Source organism: Myotis daubentonii, chromosome 4, assembly GCF_963259705.1.
Source record: "Myotis daubentonii chromosome 4, mMyoDau2.1, whole genome shotgun sequence".
In the NCBI taxonomy this organism is placed as follows: domain Eukaryota; kingdom Metazoa; phylum Chordata; class Mammalia; order Chiroptera; family Vespertilionidae; genus Myotis; species Myotis daubentonii.
The window spans coordinates 2709364-2730488 of NC_081843.1; the positions used below are offsets into that span (position 1 = coordinate 2709364).

The 21125-nt window shown below is 46.1% G+C and overlaps 1 protein-coding gene across 3 annotated transcripts in view; it reads left to right on the plus strand.

Moving 5' to 3' along the window:
* Nucleotides 1-21125, plus strand: part of VPS35L (VPS35 endosomal protein sorting factor like) — a 160623-nt gene that overhangs the window by 80576 nt on the left and 58922 nt on the right. For all 3 annotated transcript variants that reach the window (XM_059691973.1, XM_059691974.1, XM_059691975.1), the window contains 2 exons: nucleotides 9851-9928; nucleotides 10365-10487. In XM_059691973.1, coding sequence (XP_059547956.1) covers nucleotides 9851-9928; nucleotides 10365-10487 — 201 coding nt within the window. The remainder of the gene's footprint in view (nucleotides 1-9850; nucleotides 9929-10364; nucleotides 10488-21125) is intronic.

Below are 21125 nucleotides of genomic sequence, written 5' to 3' on the forward strand. Positions count from 1 at the left end.
GCTTCCCGCAAACAAAAGCCCAGGACCAGACGGCTTCACAGGGGAGTTTTACCAAACATTCAAGGAAGAACTAAAACCTATCCTCCTCAGATTACTACAAAAAAATCTAAGAGGAAGGAATACTTCCAAGATCATTCTATGAAGCCAACATCACCCTAATACCAAAACCAGGTAAAGACAACACAATGAAAGAGAATTACAGGCCAATATCCCTCATGAACATAGATGCCAAAATGCTCAACAAAATCTTTGCAAATCGGACCCAGCAGTACATCAGAAAGATCATACACCATGACCAAGTAGGATTTATCCCAGGGATGCAAGGATGGTACAGTATCCGCAAATCAATAAACGTGATACATCACATAAACAAATTGAAAGAAAAAAACCACATAGTCATATCAATTGATGCAGAAAAAGCATTTGACAAAATCCAACACCCATTTTTGATAAAAACTCTCAGCAAGGGTGGGAATAGAAGGATCATACCTCAACATAATAAAAGCCATATATGACAAACCCACAGCCAACTTCATACTCAATGGACAAAAACTAACACCATTTCCCCTAAGAACAGGAACAAGACAGGGATGCCCACGCTCACCACTCCTGTTCGATATAATACTGGAAGTATTAGCCATTGCAATTAGACAAGAAGAAGAAATAAAAGGCATCCAAATTGGAAAAGAAGAAGTAAAACTGTCCTTATTTGCAGATGACATGATACTATACATAAAAAACCCTAAAGACTCCATCAAAAAACTATTAGACTTAATAAATGAATTTGACAATGTAGCAGGATACAAAATTAACGCCAAGAAATCTATGGCATTTCTATACACCAATAGTGAACTTACAGAAAGAGAGATGAAAAAAACAATCACATTTACCATCACACCAAAAAAATTAAGCTACCTAGGAATAAACTTAACTAAAGAGGTAAAAGACCTCTACTCAGAAAACTACAGGACGTTGAAAAAAGAGATAGAGGAAGACATAAACGGAAGAACATACCGTGGTCATGGATTGGTAGAATCAACATCATTAAAATGTCCATACTACCCAAAGCAATCTATAAATTCAATGCACTTCCCATTAACATACCAACAGCATATTTCACAGATCTAGAACAAACTCTCCAAAAATTCATCTGGAATAAAAAAAGACCCCGAATAGCTGCAGCAATCCTGAAAAAGAACAAAGTAGTTGGGTTCTCAATACCAGATATCAAGCTGTATTACAAAGCCACTGTTCTCAAAACTGCCTGATACTGGCACAAGAATAGGCATATAGATCAATGGAATAGAATAGAGAGCCCAGAAATCAGCCCAAACCGATATGCTCAATTAATATTTGACAAAGGAGGCAAGAACATACAGTGGAGTCAAGATAGTCTCTTCAATAAATGCTGTTGGGAAAGTTGGACAGATACATGCAAGAAAATGAAACTAGACCACCAACTTACACCATACACAAAAATAAACTCAAAATGGATAAACAACTTAAATGTACTATGGGAAACCATAAAAATACTGGAAGAATCCAAAGGCAACAAAATCTCAGACATATGCCGAAGCAATTTCTTCACTGATACAGCTCCTAGGGCACTTGAAACTAAAGAGAAAATGAACAAATGGGACTACATCAAAATAAAAAGCTTCTGCACAGTAAAAGAAACCATCAACAAAACAACAAGAAAGCCCACTGTGTGGGAAAACATATTTGCCAATGTCATATCTGATAAGGGCCTAATCTCCAGCATTTATATGGAACTCATACAACTTAACAAAAGGAAGAGAAACAATCCAATCAAAAAATGGGCAAAGGATCTAAATAGACACCTTTCAAAAGAGGACATTCAGAAAGCCAAGAGACATATGAAAACATGCTCAAAGTCACTAATCATCCGAGAGTTGCAAATCAAAACAACAATGAGGTACCATCTCACACCTGTCAGACTGGCTATCATCAACAAATCAACAAACGACAATTGCTGGAGAGGATGTGGAGAAAAAGGAACACTTGTGCACTGCTGGTGGGAATGCAGACTGGTGCAGCCACTATGGAAGACAGTATGGAGTTTCCTTAAAGAACTGAAAATGGAACTCCCATTTGACCCTGTGATCCCAATTCTAGGAATATATCCCAAGAAACCAGAAACACCAATCAGAAAGGATATATGCACCGCTATGTTCATAGCAGCACAATTCACCATAGCTAAGATCTGGAAACAGCCTAAGTGCCCATCAGTAGATGAATGGATTAGAAAACTGTGGTACATCTACACGATGGAATACTATGCTGCTGTAAAGAAGAAGGAACTCTTACCATTTGCAGCGGCATGGATGGAACTGGAGAGCATTATGCTAAGTGAAAAAGCCAGTCTGTGAAGGAAAAACACCACATGACCTCACTCACTCATGGATAATAAAGACCATTATAAACTTACTAGAGGCCCGGTGCACAAAAATTTGTGCACTTGGGCTGGGGGGGGGGTTAAGGGGGGTGGTCCCTCAGCCTGGCCTGTGCCCTCTCGCAGTCTGGGACCCCTTGGGAGATAATGACCTGCTGGCTTAGGCTTGCTCCCGGGTGGCAGAGGGCAGGCCCAATCCCTAGGTGCAGCCCCTGGTCGGGCTCTGAGCAGGGCCGATTGGGGAGTTGGGGCGCTGCCCCCTGTCAAGCACAGAGCAGGGTGGATCGGAAGGTTGCGATGCCCCCCCAGTCACGCTCAGGGTAGGGCCGATTGGGGGGTTGGGGCACCGCCCCCTGTCACACTCAAGGCAGGTTCGATAGGGAGGTTGCGGCGCCACCCCGTCATGCACCGAGCAGGGCCGATCAGGGGGTTGGGGCACTGCCCCCTGTCACGCACAGAGCAGGGCCGATCACGGGGTTGGGGAGCTCCCCCATGTCACACACAGAGTAGGGCTGATAGGGGAGTTGGGGCACCACCCCCTGTCACACACACAGCAGGGCCGATCAGGGGGTTGGGGAGCTCCCCCCTGTCACGCACAGAGCAGGGCCGATCGGGGGTTGAGGAGCTCCCCTCTATCACTCAGAGTAGGGCCGATAGGGGAGTTGGGGCACCGCCCCCTTTCATACACAGAGCAGGGCTCTGGGGGCGGGGGGTTGGGGCGCCACACCCTGTCACAAACAGAGCCACAGGGCGATCAGGGGGTTTGGGCGCTGCCCCCTGTCACGCTGATCCCGGTGCCGGGAGGCCTCATGGCTCAGCTGATCCCGGTGCTGGGAGGCATATTACCCTTTTACTATATAGGACAGAGGCCTGGTGCACGGGTGGGGGCCGAATGGTTTGCCCTGAAGGGTGTCCTGGATCAGGGTGGGGGTCCCCACTGGGGTGCCTGGCCAGTCTGGCTGAGAGGATGATGGCTGTTTGCAGCTGGTCACACCCCCTTCAGGGTGGGGGTCCCCACTGGGGTGCCTGGCTAGTCTGGGTGAGGGGCTGAGGGTCGTTTTCAGGCTGGTGGGTGACTGAAGCTCCCAACCTGTCCTTTTTTTCTTTTTTTTTTTTTTTATTATGGGCCAGCTTTAGCTCTGAGTCTTGGCTCCAGCTCTGAGGCCTCGGCTGCTGAAAGCAGGTATCTGGTTTGTTTGGGTTCTATAATTGAAACAATGTTGTGGTCCTGCTGGCTGAAGCCCGGCTCGCTAAAAGCAGGTTTCTGGGGTTTTGTTTAGCTTCTATATTTGTAACAATGTTTCTAAAACTGCAAGCTCAGAGGCCGGCAAGGCAGGCGGGGAATGTTGGCTTCCTCCGTCACTGAAGCAAGCAAGCCTCCTGTTCACTTCAAGCTGCCTGGCTGCCGGCCGCCATCTTGGTTGGCACTTAATTTGCATATCACCCTGATTCGCCAATGGGAAGGGTAGCGGAGGTACGGCTAATTACCATGTTTCTCTAATATTAGATGGGACTAGAGGCCCGGTGCACAAAAATTTGTGCACTGGCCGGGGACGGGGGTATCCCTCAGCCCCACTTGTGCCCTCTCACAGTCTGGGACCCCTCGGGAAATAACGACCTGCTGGCTTAGGCCTGCTCCCGGGTGGCAGAGGGCAGGCCCAATCCCTAGGTTCCTGCCCCGAAGCCCCTGGTCGGGCTCAGAGCAGGGCCGATTAGGGAGTTGGGGCGCCACCCCCTGTCATGCACAGAGCAGGGCGGATCAGGAGGTTGCTATGACACCCCCAGTCACTCTCAGGGTAGGGCCAATTGGGGGGTTGGGGTGCCGCCCCCTGTCACTCTCAAGGAAGGGTCGATGGGGAGGTTGCGGTGCCACCCCCTGTCACGCACAGAGCAGGGCAGATCATGGGGTTGTGGCGCCACTCCTGTCACATACTGAGCCGGCCGATCAGGGGGTTTGGGTGCTGCCCCCTGTCATGCACAGCGCAGGGCCCATCAGGAGGGTTGGGTCTCCGTACACTGTCACACACAGAACAGGGTCGATCAAGGGGTTGGGGACCTCCCGCCTGTCACCCACAGAGCAGGGCTGATCAGGTGGTTGGAGAGATCCCCCCTGCCATGCACAGAGCAGGGCGGATCAGGAAGTCGTGATGCCACCCTAAGTCACGCTCAGGGTAGGGCCGATTGGGGGATTGGGGCGCCACCCCCTATCACACTCAAGGCAGGGCCCATGGGGAGGTTGCGGCTCCACCCTGTCACATACAGAGCCAAAGGGTGATCAGAGGTTGGGGAGCTCCCCCCTATCAGGCATAGAGCAGGGCTGATCAGGGGGTTGGGGCACCTTCCCCTGTCATGAACAGAGCAGGGCAGATAGGGAGGTTGTGACCCCGCCCTCTGTCACACACAGAGCTGCAGGGCGATCAGGGAGTTTGGGCACTTCCCCCTGTCACGCTGCTCCAGGGGCCAGGAGGCCTTGCTGCTCAGCTGATCCTGGTGCTTTGAGGCCTCGCTGCTCAGCTGATCCCGGTGCTGGGTGGCCTTGCGGCTCCGCTGATCCTGGTGCTGGGAGGCCTCGTGGCTCCACTGATCCCAGTGCCAGGAGGCCTCGCGGCTCCGCTGATCCCGTTGCTGGGAGCCCTTGCGACTCCGCTGATCCCGGTGCTGGGAGGCCTTGTGGCTCCACTTGACACAGGGGCAGTGAGGCCTCCAGGCTCCACTGATCCCGATGCCAGGAGGCCTCGCAGCTCCGCTGATCCCGGGTTCGGGAGGCCTCGTGGCTCCACTGATCCCAGCCCAGGAGGCCTCGTGGCTCTACTGATCCTGGTGCCGGGAGGCATATTACCCTTTTACTATATAGGATAGAGGCCTGGTGCACGGGTGGGGGCCGGCTGGTTTGTCCTGAAGGGTGTTCCGGATCAGGGTGGGGGTCCCGCTTGGGTGCTTGGCCAGCCTGGATGAGGGGATGATGGCTGTTTGCAGCTGGTCACAGCCCTTTCAGGATTGGGTTCCCCACTGGGGTGCCTGGCCAGTCTGGGTGAGGGGCTGAGGGCCATTTTCAGGCTGGCAGGTGACTGAAGCTCCCAACTTCTCTTATATTTCTTTTTTCTTTCTTATTCTGGGATTTTATTTACCTTCTATGGCTGTCACTGGAGCTGAGAGCCGGCTTTAGCTCAGACCTCAGCTGCTGAAAGAATATTTCTGGGCTTTGTTTACCTTCTGTATTTGAAACTTTGTTGCAATTCCAGCTCTGAGATCCCGGCTGACTGAAAGCAGGTTTCTGGGGTTTTGTTTAGCTTCTATATTTGTAACATTGTTTCTTAGAGAGCAGCTGAGTGGCCGGCAAGCGGCAGCCGGGGAACCTGGCTTCCTCCGTCACTGGAGCAAGCAAGCCTCCCTGTTCGCGTCAGCTGCCTGGCTGCCGGCCGCCATCTTGGTTGGCAGTTAATTTGCATATCTCGCTGATTAGCCAATGGGAAGGGTAGGGAAGTTACGGCTAATTACCATGTTTCTCTTTTATTAGATAGGACTAGAGGCCCGGTGCACAAAAAATTGTGCGCTCGGGGGGTGGGGGGGTACCTCAGCCAGGCCTGTGCCCTCTCGCTGTCTGGGAACCCTCGGGAGATAACGCCCTGCTGGCTTAGGCCTGCTCCTGGGTGGCAGAGGGCAGGCCCAATCCCTAGGTGTAGCCCCTGGTCGGGCTCAGAGCAGGGCCGATTGGGGAGTTGGGGCGCCGCCCCCTGTCATGCAGAGAACAGGGCGGATCGGGAGGTTGCGATGCTACCCCCAGTCTCGCTCAGGGTAGGGCCGATTGGGGGGTTGGGGCACCGCCCCCTGTCACACTCAAGGCAGGGTCGATGGGGAGGTTGCGGCGCCACCCTCTGTCATGCACAGAGCTGGGCCAATCCGGGGGTTGGGACACTGCCCCCTGTCACACACAGAGCAGGACCCATCAGGGGGGTTGGGGCTCCTTACCCCGTCACGCACGGAGCAGGGTCGATCAGGGGGTTGGTGAGCTCCCCCCATTACGCACAGGGCAGGGCCCATCAGGGGGTTGAGGAGCTCCCCCCTGTCACTCAGAGAGTAGGGCTGATAGGGGAGTTGGGGCACCGCCCTCTGTCACACACACAGCAGGGCGGATCAAGGGGTTGGGGCGCCACCCTCTATCACCCACAGAGCAGGGCCGATCAGGGGGTTGGGACGCCGCCACTGTCACACTCAGGGCAGGGCCGATGGGGAGGTTATGGCTCTACCCCATCACACACAGAGCAGGGCCCGTGGGGGGGTGGTTTGTGGCATCGCGTCTATCACCCACAGAGCAGGGCCGATCAGGGGGTTGGGGCGCCGCCACTCTCACACTCAGGGCAGGGCCGATGGTGAGGTTATGGCTCTACCCTGTCACACACAGAGCAGGGCCTGTGGGGGTGGGGTGGCAGGTTGGGGCGCCGCACCCTGTCACACACAGAGCCACAGGGCGATCAGAGGTTGGGGAGCTCCCCCGTATCAGGCAGAGAGCAGGGCGGATAGGGAGGTTGTGGCCCCACCCCCTGTCACACACAGAGCCGCAGGGCAATCAGGGGGTTTGGGTGCTGCCCCCTGTAACGCTGATCCTGGTGCTGGGATGCATATTACCCTTTTACTATATAGGATAGAGGCCTGGTGCATGGGTGGGGCTGGCTGGTTTGCCCTGAAGGGTGTCCTGGATCAGGGTGGGGGTTCCCACTGGGGTGCCTGGCCAGCCTGGTGAGGGGATGATGGCTGTTTGCATTGCAGCTGGTCACACCCCCTTCAGGGTGGGGGTCCCCACTGGGGTGCCTGGCCAGTCTGGTTGAGGGGCTGAGGGCTGTTTTCAGGCTGGCGGGTGATGGAAGCTCCCAACCGCTCCTTTTTTTCTTTTTTCTTTTTTAATTCGGTGCCAGCTTTAGCTCTGAGACTCCAGCTCTTAGGCCTCCACTGCTGAAAGTAGGTATCTGGTTTGTTTCAGTTCCAAACAATGTATAACTCCAGCTCTGACTCCAGCTCTGAGATCCCAGCTCGCTGAAAGCTGGTTTCTGGGTTTTTTTTTAGCTTCTATATTTGTTTAAATGTTTCAAACTGCAGGCTTAGAGGCCTGCAGTGGCAGGCGGGGAACGGTGGTTTCCTCCGTCACTGAAGCAAGCAAGCCTCATGTTAGTTTCAAGCTGCCGGCCGCCATCTTGGCTGGCAGTTAATTTGCATATCGCCCTGATTAGCCAATGGGAAAGGTAGCGGTCGTTCGCCAATTACCATGTTTCTCTTTTATTAGATAGGATGAGCAAAAATAGATACAGAGGCAGAGCAGCCTCGAACAGACTGTCAAACTACAGCGAGAAAGCCGGGGAGGGTTGAAGGGTGGGAGGGGGTGGGGATAAGAGATCAACCAAAGGAGTTGCATGCATGCATGTAAGCATAACCAATGGACATAAGACACGGCGGGGGGGGGGGGGGAGGCCCGGTGATTGTTAAGGGCGGGGGAAAAAGGAGACATATATAATAATACTTTTTGTAATACTTTAAGCAATAAAACAATTTAAAAAAATAATTCTTACAGTTTGCAGGTGGCAAAAACCCAGTTCATACTACTTTACGCAAAAAGAGAGATTGGTCTGAAGAGCCTCGGGATAGTGTAGGCGTGACTAGGTCCAGGGCCTTAGAGCATTGCCAAGATTCATGCTCTCCGTCTCCCTCTCCCTCTGCTCTGCTTCCCTCTGGACTGACTATTCCGAGGCTGCTCTTTCCACACGGTGACCTATAACAGCTTCAGGCTTTCATCGTTCAACCTAGGAACCTCTATAGAACGGAGTCCCTTTTCCCGCTCATTTTAGTGAGTCTCCTGGCTGATTCACAGTGAACCATCTTGGGTCACTTGTCCATTTGTGGACCAGTCACTGGTCATGGATGGAAGATGCTCACAGCCCTAGCCCAGGTCCGGTGCTCCTCCCTGGAACTCAGGGTGCCTGGGTCCTGCTCTGCCCCAAACATCTGAAAGTGTGATTTCCCACAGACAACAACATTGAGAAAGAGTGCCAGGCAGACAGGGCAGCGGGTGGAAATCATGAGCAACTGCCCGTGTTCCTCCAGGTAGAAATCTTTCAGGCCCATTTGGCTGATGGGAAGGGAAAACAAAACGGCAAAGCAGTGAGTGGGCCGGGCAGGAGGGAAGCTCAGTCCTTTATTTAAGGAAAGTGTGATTAACACCTCTTCTAAGTCAAGGCCCTTTCAGCCCATGCCACTGCTTGTCCACGGGGCCTGTTTGCTGTCACGGGACAGATAATTATTTTCTTTCTAAGATATATTTAAGTGGAAGGAAAGACAATAGAATCAAAATATAGTAGAAGTGGGTCTGACAGCCATAGAGCTGCCCTTGGAATTTAACACCTGGTGAGTTGCATAATCCTCCTCAGGAATTCTCTAGAAATCCTCACTACTGGGGAGTGAGGAGGAGAGTAGCAAAAATCTGTCCCTGTTGGAAAAAACAAGGCCCCAGAAAAGCAACTTTCCTTGCAAAGTTGATTTTGGGCTAAAGCCAGTGAGTATCTGAGGTCTGTTTGAGCAGCATAAAGGGATATTGCGATGCTTCACTTTGTATTAATCACATGAGCTCCCTCCATAGCTCAGATTATACACTTCCACTCAACCCCAGGCCTCTGGCCACCTTCTCTCTGATAGCAAATTCTTTCAGCTGGAAATGCTAGTCTTCTTTTAACAGTGAACATAGGAACCAATGGATGATAACAAAGAATGAATTCATATATTTTAAGAATACAAGAGTGAAGTCCCAGCTGACTCTTGCACACCATAATCCATGTGTGTTTATCACCTTTCAGAGAGGAAGAGAAAATTGTACCCACAACCTTGAAGTACACTCCTCCTTAGTGCTGTATTGATTTGTTCTCCTGGTCATCTGTTCAGAAATACATTCATTACATCTGGGAAACTGCAAAGATGATTACTGCAAATATTGTCCCTTATTTATTAAAAAGAGCTCTGTGAGCCCTAGCCGGTTTGGCTCAATGGATAGAGCATCAGCCTGTGGACTGAGGGGTCCCAGGTTTGATTCCGGTCAAGGGTACATGCCTGGGTTGGGGGCTTGATCCCCAGTAGGGCGTGTGCCGGAGGCAGCCAATCAGTGATTCCCTCTCATCATTGATGTTTCTTTCTCCCTCTCCCTTCTCTGAAATCAATAAAAATATATTTAAAAAAAATAAAAGAGCTTCTGTGGCTTTTTAATGAAAACGGTATATGTTTATTTGAATAAGAAAACAGGTAAAAAAGAATAAAAATGAACTTTTTGGGCTTCTCTCTGCCTATATATAATAATATCTGTGTGTATATTTTTTATTTACAAAAATGACACCATACTGTGGATATTATTTGCGGCCTATCTTACCACAGTCAGGGTCCTTTCATTTTGTTTGCTTGCAGGTGGGAATGGAAGTAGCCCCACATCTGAAAGAAAGTCTAAATAAGAACTTTTTTGACTTCCTCCTCACATTCAAACAGGTAGGAGAACACCGTCAGAACAGCTAATTGATGTAGCAGTTTCTCTGCCAAGCTGAGGTTGCTTAATACTCTTTAGATGTGTAAACCCTGGAAATCACACTGGCCTCCAGAACAGGCCATTGAAACGTGTTGATGGCACTGGCCAGGCAGAGAGAGCTGATGCGCATGTTGACAGGAGGCATCTCCAGTGGGTCAGATTCTCTCTCTAATGCCTGCGGCTCCTGCTTTGTGCAGCACACATTTCCAGAGCAGCTCAGCTTGGTGACATGGAAAGCTTTGCTTGTTTTTCTAGTTTTTTAAAAAAAGCCCTGGAAAACCAGGCCATTTCTGTCAGGGTCACCCACATACTCACAGGTGTGCACAGTCGTGAGTTACATGCTCTCTGTTTCTAATGCTACTTTCCCGCGTGTCTAAGTGTGTGTTTTGTTTCCTGTAGATTCATGGGGATACAGTACAGAACCATCTGGCAGTCCAAGGGGTGGAGCTCTCATCCTACCTCCCCTTGTACTCACCTGCCATGGACTGGATCTTCCAGTGCATTTCCTACCATGCCCCCGAGGTAAGTGCCATGCGCGTCGGTGTGAAGGTCACGTTGAGGGGTAGTGCGGGGCTCCTCTCTCCTCTGTTCTGTGGAATGACCTCTGCATCCGTTTGCCCCATAGGGTAAATAGGGCTCTTTCATTGCAGAGGGCTCGCCACTGTGGCTGGTCAGTACTCAGCACTTTTCCTAATTGTCTTGTTACAACTCAGATGCGTGTGTGGAAGCTCAGAGAGGCCAGTACTTACAGATGGTCACACAGCTGAAAAGTGGTGTGACTGCACATAAATCCATGGAAAAAGTTTATCCTGTGGTGGGAAAGGAAAAAGGGGCCTTTTCTACAGAACAAGGATACATAGTACAAATCAAAACTCAAGTATAACTGCCTTTTCCCAGAAACTGCAAACCACATTGGTAGCCCTAAAGAAAAAGGACATAACTTTGACTAAGTAATCCCACTCTAAAGAATATTGCATAGAAATGATTAGACAAGTACACAACCCATGCACGGGCATGCATATGTTTATGTTTGGTCATGCTAGTTCAACATTGAAGACAAGTACCAGAGGGAACTGGTTAACACATGGTTGTCACGTAGTATTTGTGTTATCAGAGAAAACGTGTCTTGCCTCCCCTGGTTATTACTGGGGGTAGAATCCTTGCAATATCCCAAGAAAAGGAATTTTCTGAGACTTGTACAGAAGGATGCGATATAGTAGAAAGCTAAATCAGAGCCAGCGTCCTGGGTTTCCTCTCCATGTTGGAGCCGGGTACAGTTCAGCACCAGGCTAGTTGCAGTCCATCAGTCCTTTGTGTGTGGAGGTCTGCATGGCCGTGGGCCACGTGGGAGAATACCAGGAAGCTAAGCAGGACCATGAGCCAAGCGTGCCAACAGGAGCCAAGAGAGTGAAGTTCTTTGTTCAGGGATTAGTGTCCTAGATCTTCCCGCACTTGCATGGCCTTTCCCATCTGGCCAGTGGCTTCTGCTCCAGGTGTGACTGACAGGCAAGTACCATCCCTATGTCATCCATTTTTTTGGGCATGCGTCTGTCTGCTCTTTGTTGGATACCTGCCCATGTTTTAGAGGGAACATGCCTAGAATGTCTGGTCTTTCCTTTGCTGCTTTTGTTATTAATTACTAGCCAATTACAAGGGTATCATTTCCCCCTTAGAGAGAATGAACCTCTTTGTAATCTTACAAAGGATGAGTAGACAAAGGTCTTTATCTTTTCGTGGCTGTTCCCTGTTTTTAAGGGGCGTAGTCCTGCCAATCCCAAGGCCCAGAGGCTCTCCCCATTGGACAGAGGAGGGACAGCAAAAGGGGAAGGAGCTGCCTGCAGGGAAGAGGGGTTTTGCAAAGTCCAGGTCCCTTGGAGGTGACATGGGTGGTGTCCCGGAGAACGCTGCGTTGGACAAGCTGGCATCCTTGTATTCAATAAATGACAAGATTGACCTGAAGGTTAAACAGCATCATTCAAAAGTGAGGAGACTTAAGCAACTACAGGTCATGTGAGAGGTAAAAACCCATGTGATAAAGGGAAAGGCTAACTTTCAGTGTCTCCCATTAGGTTAGGAAGGCAGGTGGGTCCCACCTGTCTGAGGCCCTCTTGTCCACCATACTTAAATTAAACGAAGGGAAATAGTCTAAGGTTTCCCCGTGAGAAACTGGGCCTTTCTGTCAATCATTTGGGCAGAAAAGGGAAAGAAATTTCAAGTGAAATACATACTTTATTGACCATCTATACTTTTTTTTTTTTTTTAAATATATTTTATTGATTTTTTACAGAGAGGAAGGGAGAGAGATAGAGAGTTAGAAACATCGATGAGAGAGAAACATCGATCAGCCGCCTCCTGCACATCTCCTACTGGAGATGTGCCCGCAACCCAGGTACATGCCCTTGACCGGAATCGAACCCGGGACCCCTCAGTCCGCAGGCTGACGCTCTATCCACTGAGCCAAACTGGTTTTGGCGACCATCTATACTTTATTGACTCAACTATTGATTCTCATATTTCAGGAGACAGTGATACCGATGGCTTCTATAGTGAGGCCTGTATTGTGTGAGCAAGTACTTAGGTAAACAAGGGCAGAAGCATACATTCTATGAAAAAGAAGGAAACAGAATACTAATGTACAACGTAGATCATAAGCCAGTGGAGAAGACTTTCAAATGCAAGGCCCCTGATGGAATAAAAGAACACAGTGACGATGAATCCGGTGGGATGCTCTGGACCCTTTAAAATGGTGGCAACTCACGCGGAAGATCGGTCTTTCCTGGCTTAAGGGTGTTCACACTACAGTGTTGAATGAATACAGGAGACTGTACACACTGCTGTGCATGTCCCATGAGCCTTTGAGTAGAATGTACATTCCATGGCATTGGGGTGAAGTGTTCTGAAGATGTCAATTAAGTCCATCTGATCTAGTGAGTCATTTAGGATTGCTGTTTCTTTGCTGATTGTTTGTCTAGAGGACTTATCCAGTGATGTCAGTGGTGTATTAAAGTCCCCTACTATGATTGTATTGTTGTCGATCTCTCCTTTGATATCTTCCAGGAGTTTTTTTTATGAATTTGGGTGCTCCTGCATTGGGTGCATATATGTTTACCAGAGTTACATCTTCTTGTTGTATTGATCGCTTTAGTATTATGAAGTGGCCTTCCTTATCTCTTGTTATGGCCTTCACTTTGAGGTCTATTTTGTCCGATATAAGTATTGCTACCCCAGCTTTCTTTTCCTTTCCATTTGCCTGAAAGATATTTTTCCATCCCTTCACTTTCAGTCTGTGTGAGTCCCTTCTAATGAGGTGGGTCTCTTGTAGACAGCAGATGTATGGGACATGTTTTTTTATCCATTCAGCCACTCGATGTCTTTTGGTTGGAGCATTTAGTCCGTTTAGGTTTAAAGTTATTATTGATTGGTACTTGTTTGTAGCCATTTCTTTTTTTGTGTGGCTGTTTTCTTTCTGAGCTTTTTATTTCTGCTTTTTACACCAGTCCCTTTAGCATTTCTTGCATTGCTGGCTTGGTGGTGATAAACTCCCTTAGCCTTTTTTTGTCTGTGAAGCTTCTTATTTCCCCTTCAGTTTTGAATGATAGCCATGCTGCATAGAGTATTCTTGGATTCAGTCCTTTGCTTTGCATGACTTTGTAAATTTCCATCCATTCTTTTCTGGTCTGATGTGTTTCTGTTGAGAAATCATTTGATAATCTAATGGGATATCCCTTGTATGTAACTTTCCGTTTCTCTCTTGCAGCCTGTAGGATTCTCTCTTTGTCCTGAACATTTGCCATGGTAATTATGATGTGTCTTGGTGTGGGTCTTTTCGGGTTCAGCTTGTTTGGGACTCTCTGGGCTTTTGTGACTTTTTTCTTCCCCACCTCAGGGAAGTTTTCTGATATTATTTCTTCAAATAGGTTTTCTAATCCTTGTTCATCTTTCTGTTGTTCTGGCACCTCTATTATTCATATGTTGTTTCGTTTCATGTTGTCCCATAGTTCCCTTAGGCTCTCCTCCTGTCTTTTAATTTTTTTCTCCAATTGCAGTACAGTTTGGGTGTGTTTTGCTTCCTTGTCTTCTAATTCACTAATTCGACCCTCCGCTTCTCCTAGTCTACTGTTGATACTTTCAGTGGTGTTTTTTATTGCACCTATCTCGCTCTTCATTTCTTTTTGGGACTTACTTAAGTTGTTGATTTTTTTCATCTGTTTCTTCTAGCTTCTTTCATATGTTATTGATTTTTTCATCTGTTTCTTCTTGTTTCTTGCATAAGTTGTTGATTTTTTCCTCCATCCGGTTTAGGCACTCTAGGACCCTTATTCTGAATTCTTTTTCTGTCATTTTGCATGCCTCTGTATCACTTAGCTGCTTTTCTGGCAAGTCCTCCTTTTCTTTCCTTTGGGGGTTTCTTTGTCTAACCATGTTTGATCTCACTGACATATCTAGACGTTGAGTCGTTCAGTGGTGGCAGTGGCTCCTTGGGCTGTGGTTGCTCTTTGGGCGGTTGCGGTAGCAGCTGCTCCTCAGATGGCAGCAGCTCCTATGGTGGGTGCTGTTCACAGCTGTGGTGGCTCTTCTCGCTGGTGGGGGGAGGTTTCACATACAGCTGCTGTTCCTAAGACAGAGGGTGTGGTTGCTCAGGAGGCTGCTGTTGCTTGGATCTGCTGCGTTGATTTAAAGGTACAAAATACAACACAACAAGGCCCCACATACCAGGCACTAAACACAAGTATATTCACGATATTGATAGCCCCAAATAATGGTGACCACCTGAATTAAGAGGATTAGGGGATAAGGAAGAAAGAATAGAAAAAGAAAAAAGAGAAAAAAGAAAAGAAAAGGGGGCGAGGAGTGCAAAAATGAAATTGGGGAAAAGGGGGGGGGGGGAGAGAGACAAAAAGAATGAAAAGAGAGAATGAAGTAGAAGAGGGGAAGAGACTATTTATATGAGGAGAAAACTCCTATAGAACCACCACTAATCCCAACAAATTCCAGCAACAGCTCCCTGGAGATGAATTCAAACTAGAAACAACCAATAATATCAAGAGAGGCAAGGGAAAACAGAAGCACAAAAATAACCAGAGAAAGAAAAAAATAAGCAAAACAGAAAAATGAAAAACAAAACAATCTCCCAAACAAGCATAAAAAAACCCAATATACTCAAAATCAAGCAGACATTAGCAAAATGACAGAGAGAGAGAGAAGAAAAAAAAAATTGGATAGTGAAGAAAGATAAGAGAGGTGTATATGGATTTAGAGCAAGGGATTGGAAATTAGATATATAAGTAGGGTGAAATTTAGACAATGGGTAAAAAGAAGGAATAGGGAAAATCTAAAGCAGGAATAGGGTAAGAGAAACAGGACAACAAAAGGGGAAAAGTGAGGAAGAGAGTTTTGGCTTAAAGGTAAAGGTGAGATAGAGAGAAATGATGCTAAGGGAACTATGAAAATAGAGAGTAGAACACTAATCCCAAAATAAAATAAAGAGAAAAAAAATAAAATGACACTTGAAAATATAGTAAAATGATAGTAATAATACTGGTTAGAAAATGTAGTAATTTAAAGGTAAAATCAGGTGATGAAAAAAAAAATAATAAAATAGGTTCTTAATGAAATGGTGAAAAAAGAATTTAAAAAAAAAGATAAAAATGTGCAGTAGTGAAGGTGCTTCAGATCCTCTACTCTTCTTTTTGGCACGCCTTAGTCCTGCCAGGCATTCAGGAGAGTGTTGAATTTCCTTGCGATACACTGTCCCTCCGTGCTGCAAACCATAGTCCTGATTTTAAGGCAGGTTGTATTTGTTTAGCAGACTGCCTTTATTTGTGAATACAGAAGAGACAGTTCGTGGCTCTGCCTCTGGGTGGCAGTGTGTCTGGATTGACCTCCGAGGCTATAAGTCCTCTCTATCAGTAGGGTTTATTTTCTCTATGGTACTTGAAACTGGTTTGGGAAAGTCCACTGCCCAGAGCTGGTTCTTAAATCTTTACTCCCTGCTCTGTTTCCCAGGCTCCCCAAAAAGAACTTTCCCCTACAGGCTCTGCGCATGACCCCAACTGGGGAATCCCATGCACTGGGTTTAATAATCAAACACACGGATCTAAGGGGAACTGTAACAACAAGAGCCTGATACGTTGTGCGAATTAACAAGCTTCCACCTTGCAGGTCTGCGTGCAGTCTCTGCGTGCCCGCTCGCCCCTGGCACCAAGCAGCCGGCAGACTGGCAGAATCCGAGGCTGCTTTTTTGCATCCAGTCCAGCTGTGGGCTTATTTTTAGCATTCCCTTCTGCCAGCAGCCCTGTGGGGCCCCTTCCCCACTCGCGGGTCACGCTGATCCCAATGGCCGCGGATTTCGCCCCGCGAGCACGGTCCTCTCTCCAATCTGAGTTGCAAACTGCACCTTTAGGGGAAGTCTAACTTTCCGTGAGAAGAAGCAGTGTTCGTCTGAGTTCACGCAGTCACGCTGCTTGAGATCCCTTGTTTCCAGGTTAGTAGCTGATCTCTGGATGCCGGTAACAGCCACTTAAGATGGCGCAGTCTCCGCTGCTGAGCTGGTGCACCGGAGCGGTTTCAGTCGCAGTCTCCAACCGTCCTTTTTTTCTGGGAGTTCTCTGTCTTTTCCAGCTGCAGACTGTCTCAGCTGAATATCCTCTGCCTATTCGGGCTGTATGTTACCCGTTTCAGCTGCTTACCCTTATCTGCTCCAGGACAAGGCACAGGACCCGTCCGTTTATACCTCTGCCATTTTCCTCCCCCCATTATAATCATCAATAATAACTTTAAACGTAAACGGATTAATGCTCCAACCAAAAGACATTGAGTGGCTGAATGGACAAAAAAACATGACCCATACATTTGCTGTCTACAAGAGACCCACCTCATTAGAAGGGACTCACACAGACTGAAAGTGAAGGGATGGAAAAATATCTTTCAGGCAAATGGAAAGGAAAAGAAAGCTGGGGTAGCAATACTTATATCGGACAAAATAGACCTCAAAGTGAAGGCCATAACAAGAGATACGGAAGGCCACTTCATAATACTAAAGGGATCAATACAACAAGAAGATGTAACTCTGGTAAACATATATGCACCCAATGCAGGAGCACCCAAATTCATAAAAAAAACTCCTGGAAGATATCAAAGGAGAGATCGACAACAATACAATCATAGTAGGGGACTTTAATACACCACTGACATCACTGGATAAGTCCTCTAGACAAACAATCAGCAAAGAAACAGCAATCCTAAATGACTCACTAGATCAGATGGACTTAATTGACATCTTCAGAACACTTCACCCCAAAGCCATGGAATATACATTCTACTCAAGTGCTCATAAGACATATTCAAAAATACACCACACGTTGGGTCACAAACAAAGTCTTCCCAAATTCAAGAAGATTGAAATCATACCAAGCATCTTCTCAGATCACAATGGCATAATATTAGAAATAAACTACAATAAAAACAACCCAAAATACTCAAACACTTGGAAGCTGAATAGCATGTTATGAAATATTGATTGGGTTACCAATGAGATCAAAGAAGAAATTAAAAACATCCTGGAAACTAATGACAATGAAAACACAACAATCCAAAACATTTGGGACACAATGAAGGCAGTCCTGAGAGGGAAGTTTATAGCTCTACAGGCCTATCTAAAAAACAAGAAAAAATGGTAGTAAGTCATCTAACTCTACATCTCAAAGAATTAGAAAGAGCAACAAGAAAACCCCAGAGTGAGCAGAGGGAAGGAGATAATAAAGATTAGAGCAGAAATAAATGACATAGAGAACAACAACAACAACAAAAACAATACAGAAAATCAATGAAACCATGCGCTGGTTCTTTGAAAGGATAAACAAGATTGACGAAACTCTAGCCAGGCTCACCAAGAATCAAAGAGAGAGGACCCAAATAAACAAAATCAGAAATGATAGAGGCGAAATAACAACAGACCCTACCGAAATACAAATGATTGTTAAAAAATGCTATGGACAACTCTACTCCAAAAAACTAGACAACCTGGAGGAAATGGACAAATTCCTAGAAAAATACAACATTCCAAAACTCAATCAGGAAGAATCTAAAAATCTCAATAGGCCAATAACTATGGAAGAAATTGAAGCAGTCATCAAAAAGCTTCCATCAAACAAAAGCTCAGGACCAGACGGCTTCACAGGGGAGTTTTACCAAACATTCAAGGAAGAACTAAAACCTATCCTCCTCAGACTACTACAAAAAAATCTAAGAGGAAGGAACGCTTCCAAGCTCATTCTATGAAGCCAGCAGCACCCTAATACCAAAACCAGGTAAAGACAACACAATGAAAGAGAATTACAGGCCAATATCCCTCATGAACATAGATGCCAAAATCCTCAACAAAATCTTAGCAAATCGGACCCAGCAGTACATCAGAAAGATCATACACCATGACCAAGTAGGATTTATCCCAGGGATGCAAGGATGGTACAGTATCCACAAATCAATAAACGTGATACATCATATAAACAAATTGAAAGAAAAAAACCACATGGTCTTATCAATTGATGCAGAAAAAGCATTTGACAAAATCCAACACCCATTTTTGATAAAAACTCTCAGCAAGGGTGGGAATAGAAGGATCATACCTCAACATAGTAAAAGCCATATATGACAAGCCCACTGCCAACATCATACTCAATAGACAAAAACTAACACCATTTCCCCTAAGAACAGGAACAAGACAGGGATGCCCACGCTCACCACTCCTGTTCGATATAATACTGGAAGTATTAGCCATTGCAATTAGACACGAAGAAGAAGTAAAAGGCATCCAAATTGGAAAAGAAGAAGTAAAACTGTCCTTATTTGCAGACGACATGATATTATACATACAAAATCCTAAAGACTCCATCAAAAAACTACTAGACTTAATACATGAATTCGGCAATGTAGCAGGATACAAAATTAACCCCAATAAATCTATGGCACTTCTATATACGAATAGTGAACTTTCCGAAAGAGAGACTAAAAAAACAATCCCATTTACCATCGCACCAAAAATATTAACCTACCTAGGAATAAACTTAACTAAAGAGGTAGAAGACCTGTACTCAGAAAACTGCACGATGTTGAAAAAAAGATAGAGGAAGACATAAACAGATGGAAGAACATACCATGTTCATGGATTGGTAGAATCAACATCATTAAAATGTCCATACTACCCAAAGGAATCTATAAATTCAATGCACTTCCCATTAAAATACCAATGGCATATTTCACAGACCTAGAACGAACTCTCCAAAAATTCATCTGGAATAAAAAAAAGACCTCCGAATAGATGCAGTGATCCTGAGAAAGAACAAAGTAGGTGGGATCTCAATACCAGATATCAAGCTGTATTACAAAGCCACTGTTCTCAAAATTGCCTGGTACTGGCACGAGAACAGACATATAGATCAATGGAATAGAATAGAGAGCCCAGAAATCGACCCAAACCGACATGCTCAATTAATATTTGACAAAGGAGGCAAGAACATACAGTGGAGTCAAGATAGTCTCTTCAATAAATGCTGTTGGGAAAGTTGGACAGATACATGCAAGAAAATGAAACTAGACCACCAACTCACACCATACACAAAAATAAACTCAAAATGGATAAACAACTTAAATGTACAACGGGAAACCATAAAAATTCTAGAAAAATCCAAAGGCAACAAAATCTCAGACATATGCCGAAGCAATTTCTTCACTGATACAGCTCCTAGGGCACTTGAAACTAAAGAGAAAATGAACAAATGGGACTACATCAAAATAAAAAGCTTCTGCACAGCAAAAGAAACCATCAACAAAACAACAAGAAAGCCCACTGCGTGGGAAAACATATTTGCCAATGTCATATCTGATAAGGGCCTAATCTCCAACATTTATAGGGAACTCATACAGCTTAACAAAAGGAAGATAATCCAATCAAAAAATGGGCAAAGGACCTAAATAGACACCTTTCAAAAGAGGACATTCAGAAAGCCAAGAGACATATGAAAACATGCTCAAAGTCACTAATCATCTGAGAGATGCAAATCAAAACAACAATGAGGTACCATCTCTCACCTGTCAGACTGGCTATCATCAACAAATCTACAAATGACAAATGCTGGAGAGGATGTGGAGAAAAAGGAACACTCGTGCACTGCTGGTGGGAATGCAGACTGGTGCAGCCACTATGGAAGACAGTATGGAGTTTCCTTAAAGAACTGAAAATGGAACTCCCATTTGACCCTGTGATCCCACTTCTAGGAATATATCCCAAGAAACCAGAAACACCAATCAGAAAGGATATATGCACCCATATGTTCATAGCAGCATAATTTACCATCGCTAAGCTCTGAAAACAGCCTAAGTGCCCATCAGTAGATGAATGGATTAGAAAACTGTGGTACATCTACTTGATGGAATACTATGCTGCTGTAAAAAAGAAGGAACTCTTACCATTTGCAACGGCATGGATGCAACTGGAGAGCATTATGCTAAGTGAAAAAGCCAGTCAATGAAGGAAAAATGCCACATGTTCTCACTCATTCATGGATAATAAAGACCATTATAAACTTATGAACAAAAATAGATACAGAGGCAGAGCTGCCTCAAACAGATTGTTAAACTGCAGCGGGAAGGCCGGGGATAGTAGGGGGGCAGAAGCGGGGGGTCAGAATTCAACCGAAGGACTTATATGCATGCATATAAGCATAACCAATAGATATAAGAAACGGGGTTGGGGGAGGCCAGGAGATTGTCAAGGGCGGGGGAAAAAAGGAGACATATGTAATACCCTTTTAGTACTTTAAGCAATAAAACAATTAAAAAAAAGAAAAGAAAATGCTCATGTCATAGGGTGTTCTTTTATTTTATATTGATAAACTTTGATTCTTGAGGCACTTAAATAAGGAATGTGAGGTGTCTTATAAAAAATTTAATCATTTCAAAACGCAGAAGAATGGATGTCAGTGTAGAGGGCGGTATGGAAAATGTGTGTGATGGTATGATGCCTAGAAACTTGGTGACAGTGTTTGGGGTGTGTCCGCAGAGAAGTTAGAGCTGTGTGTGTCTTACCAGGTCCCGCCTCCAAAGTTGGGGGTGGTCAAGTTTGGCTGCAGTATTTGGTTATATACAAGACAGACCAGGGAA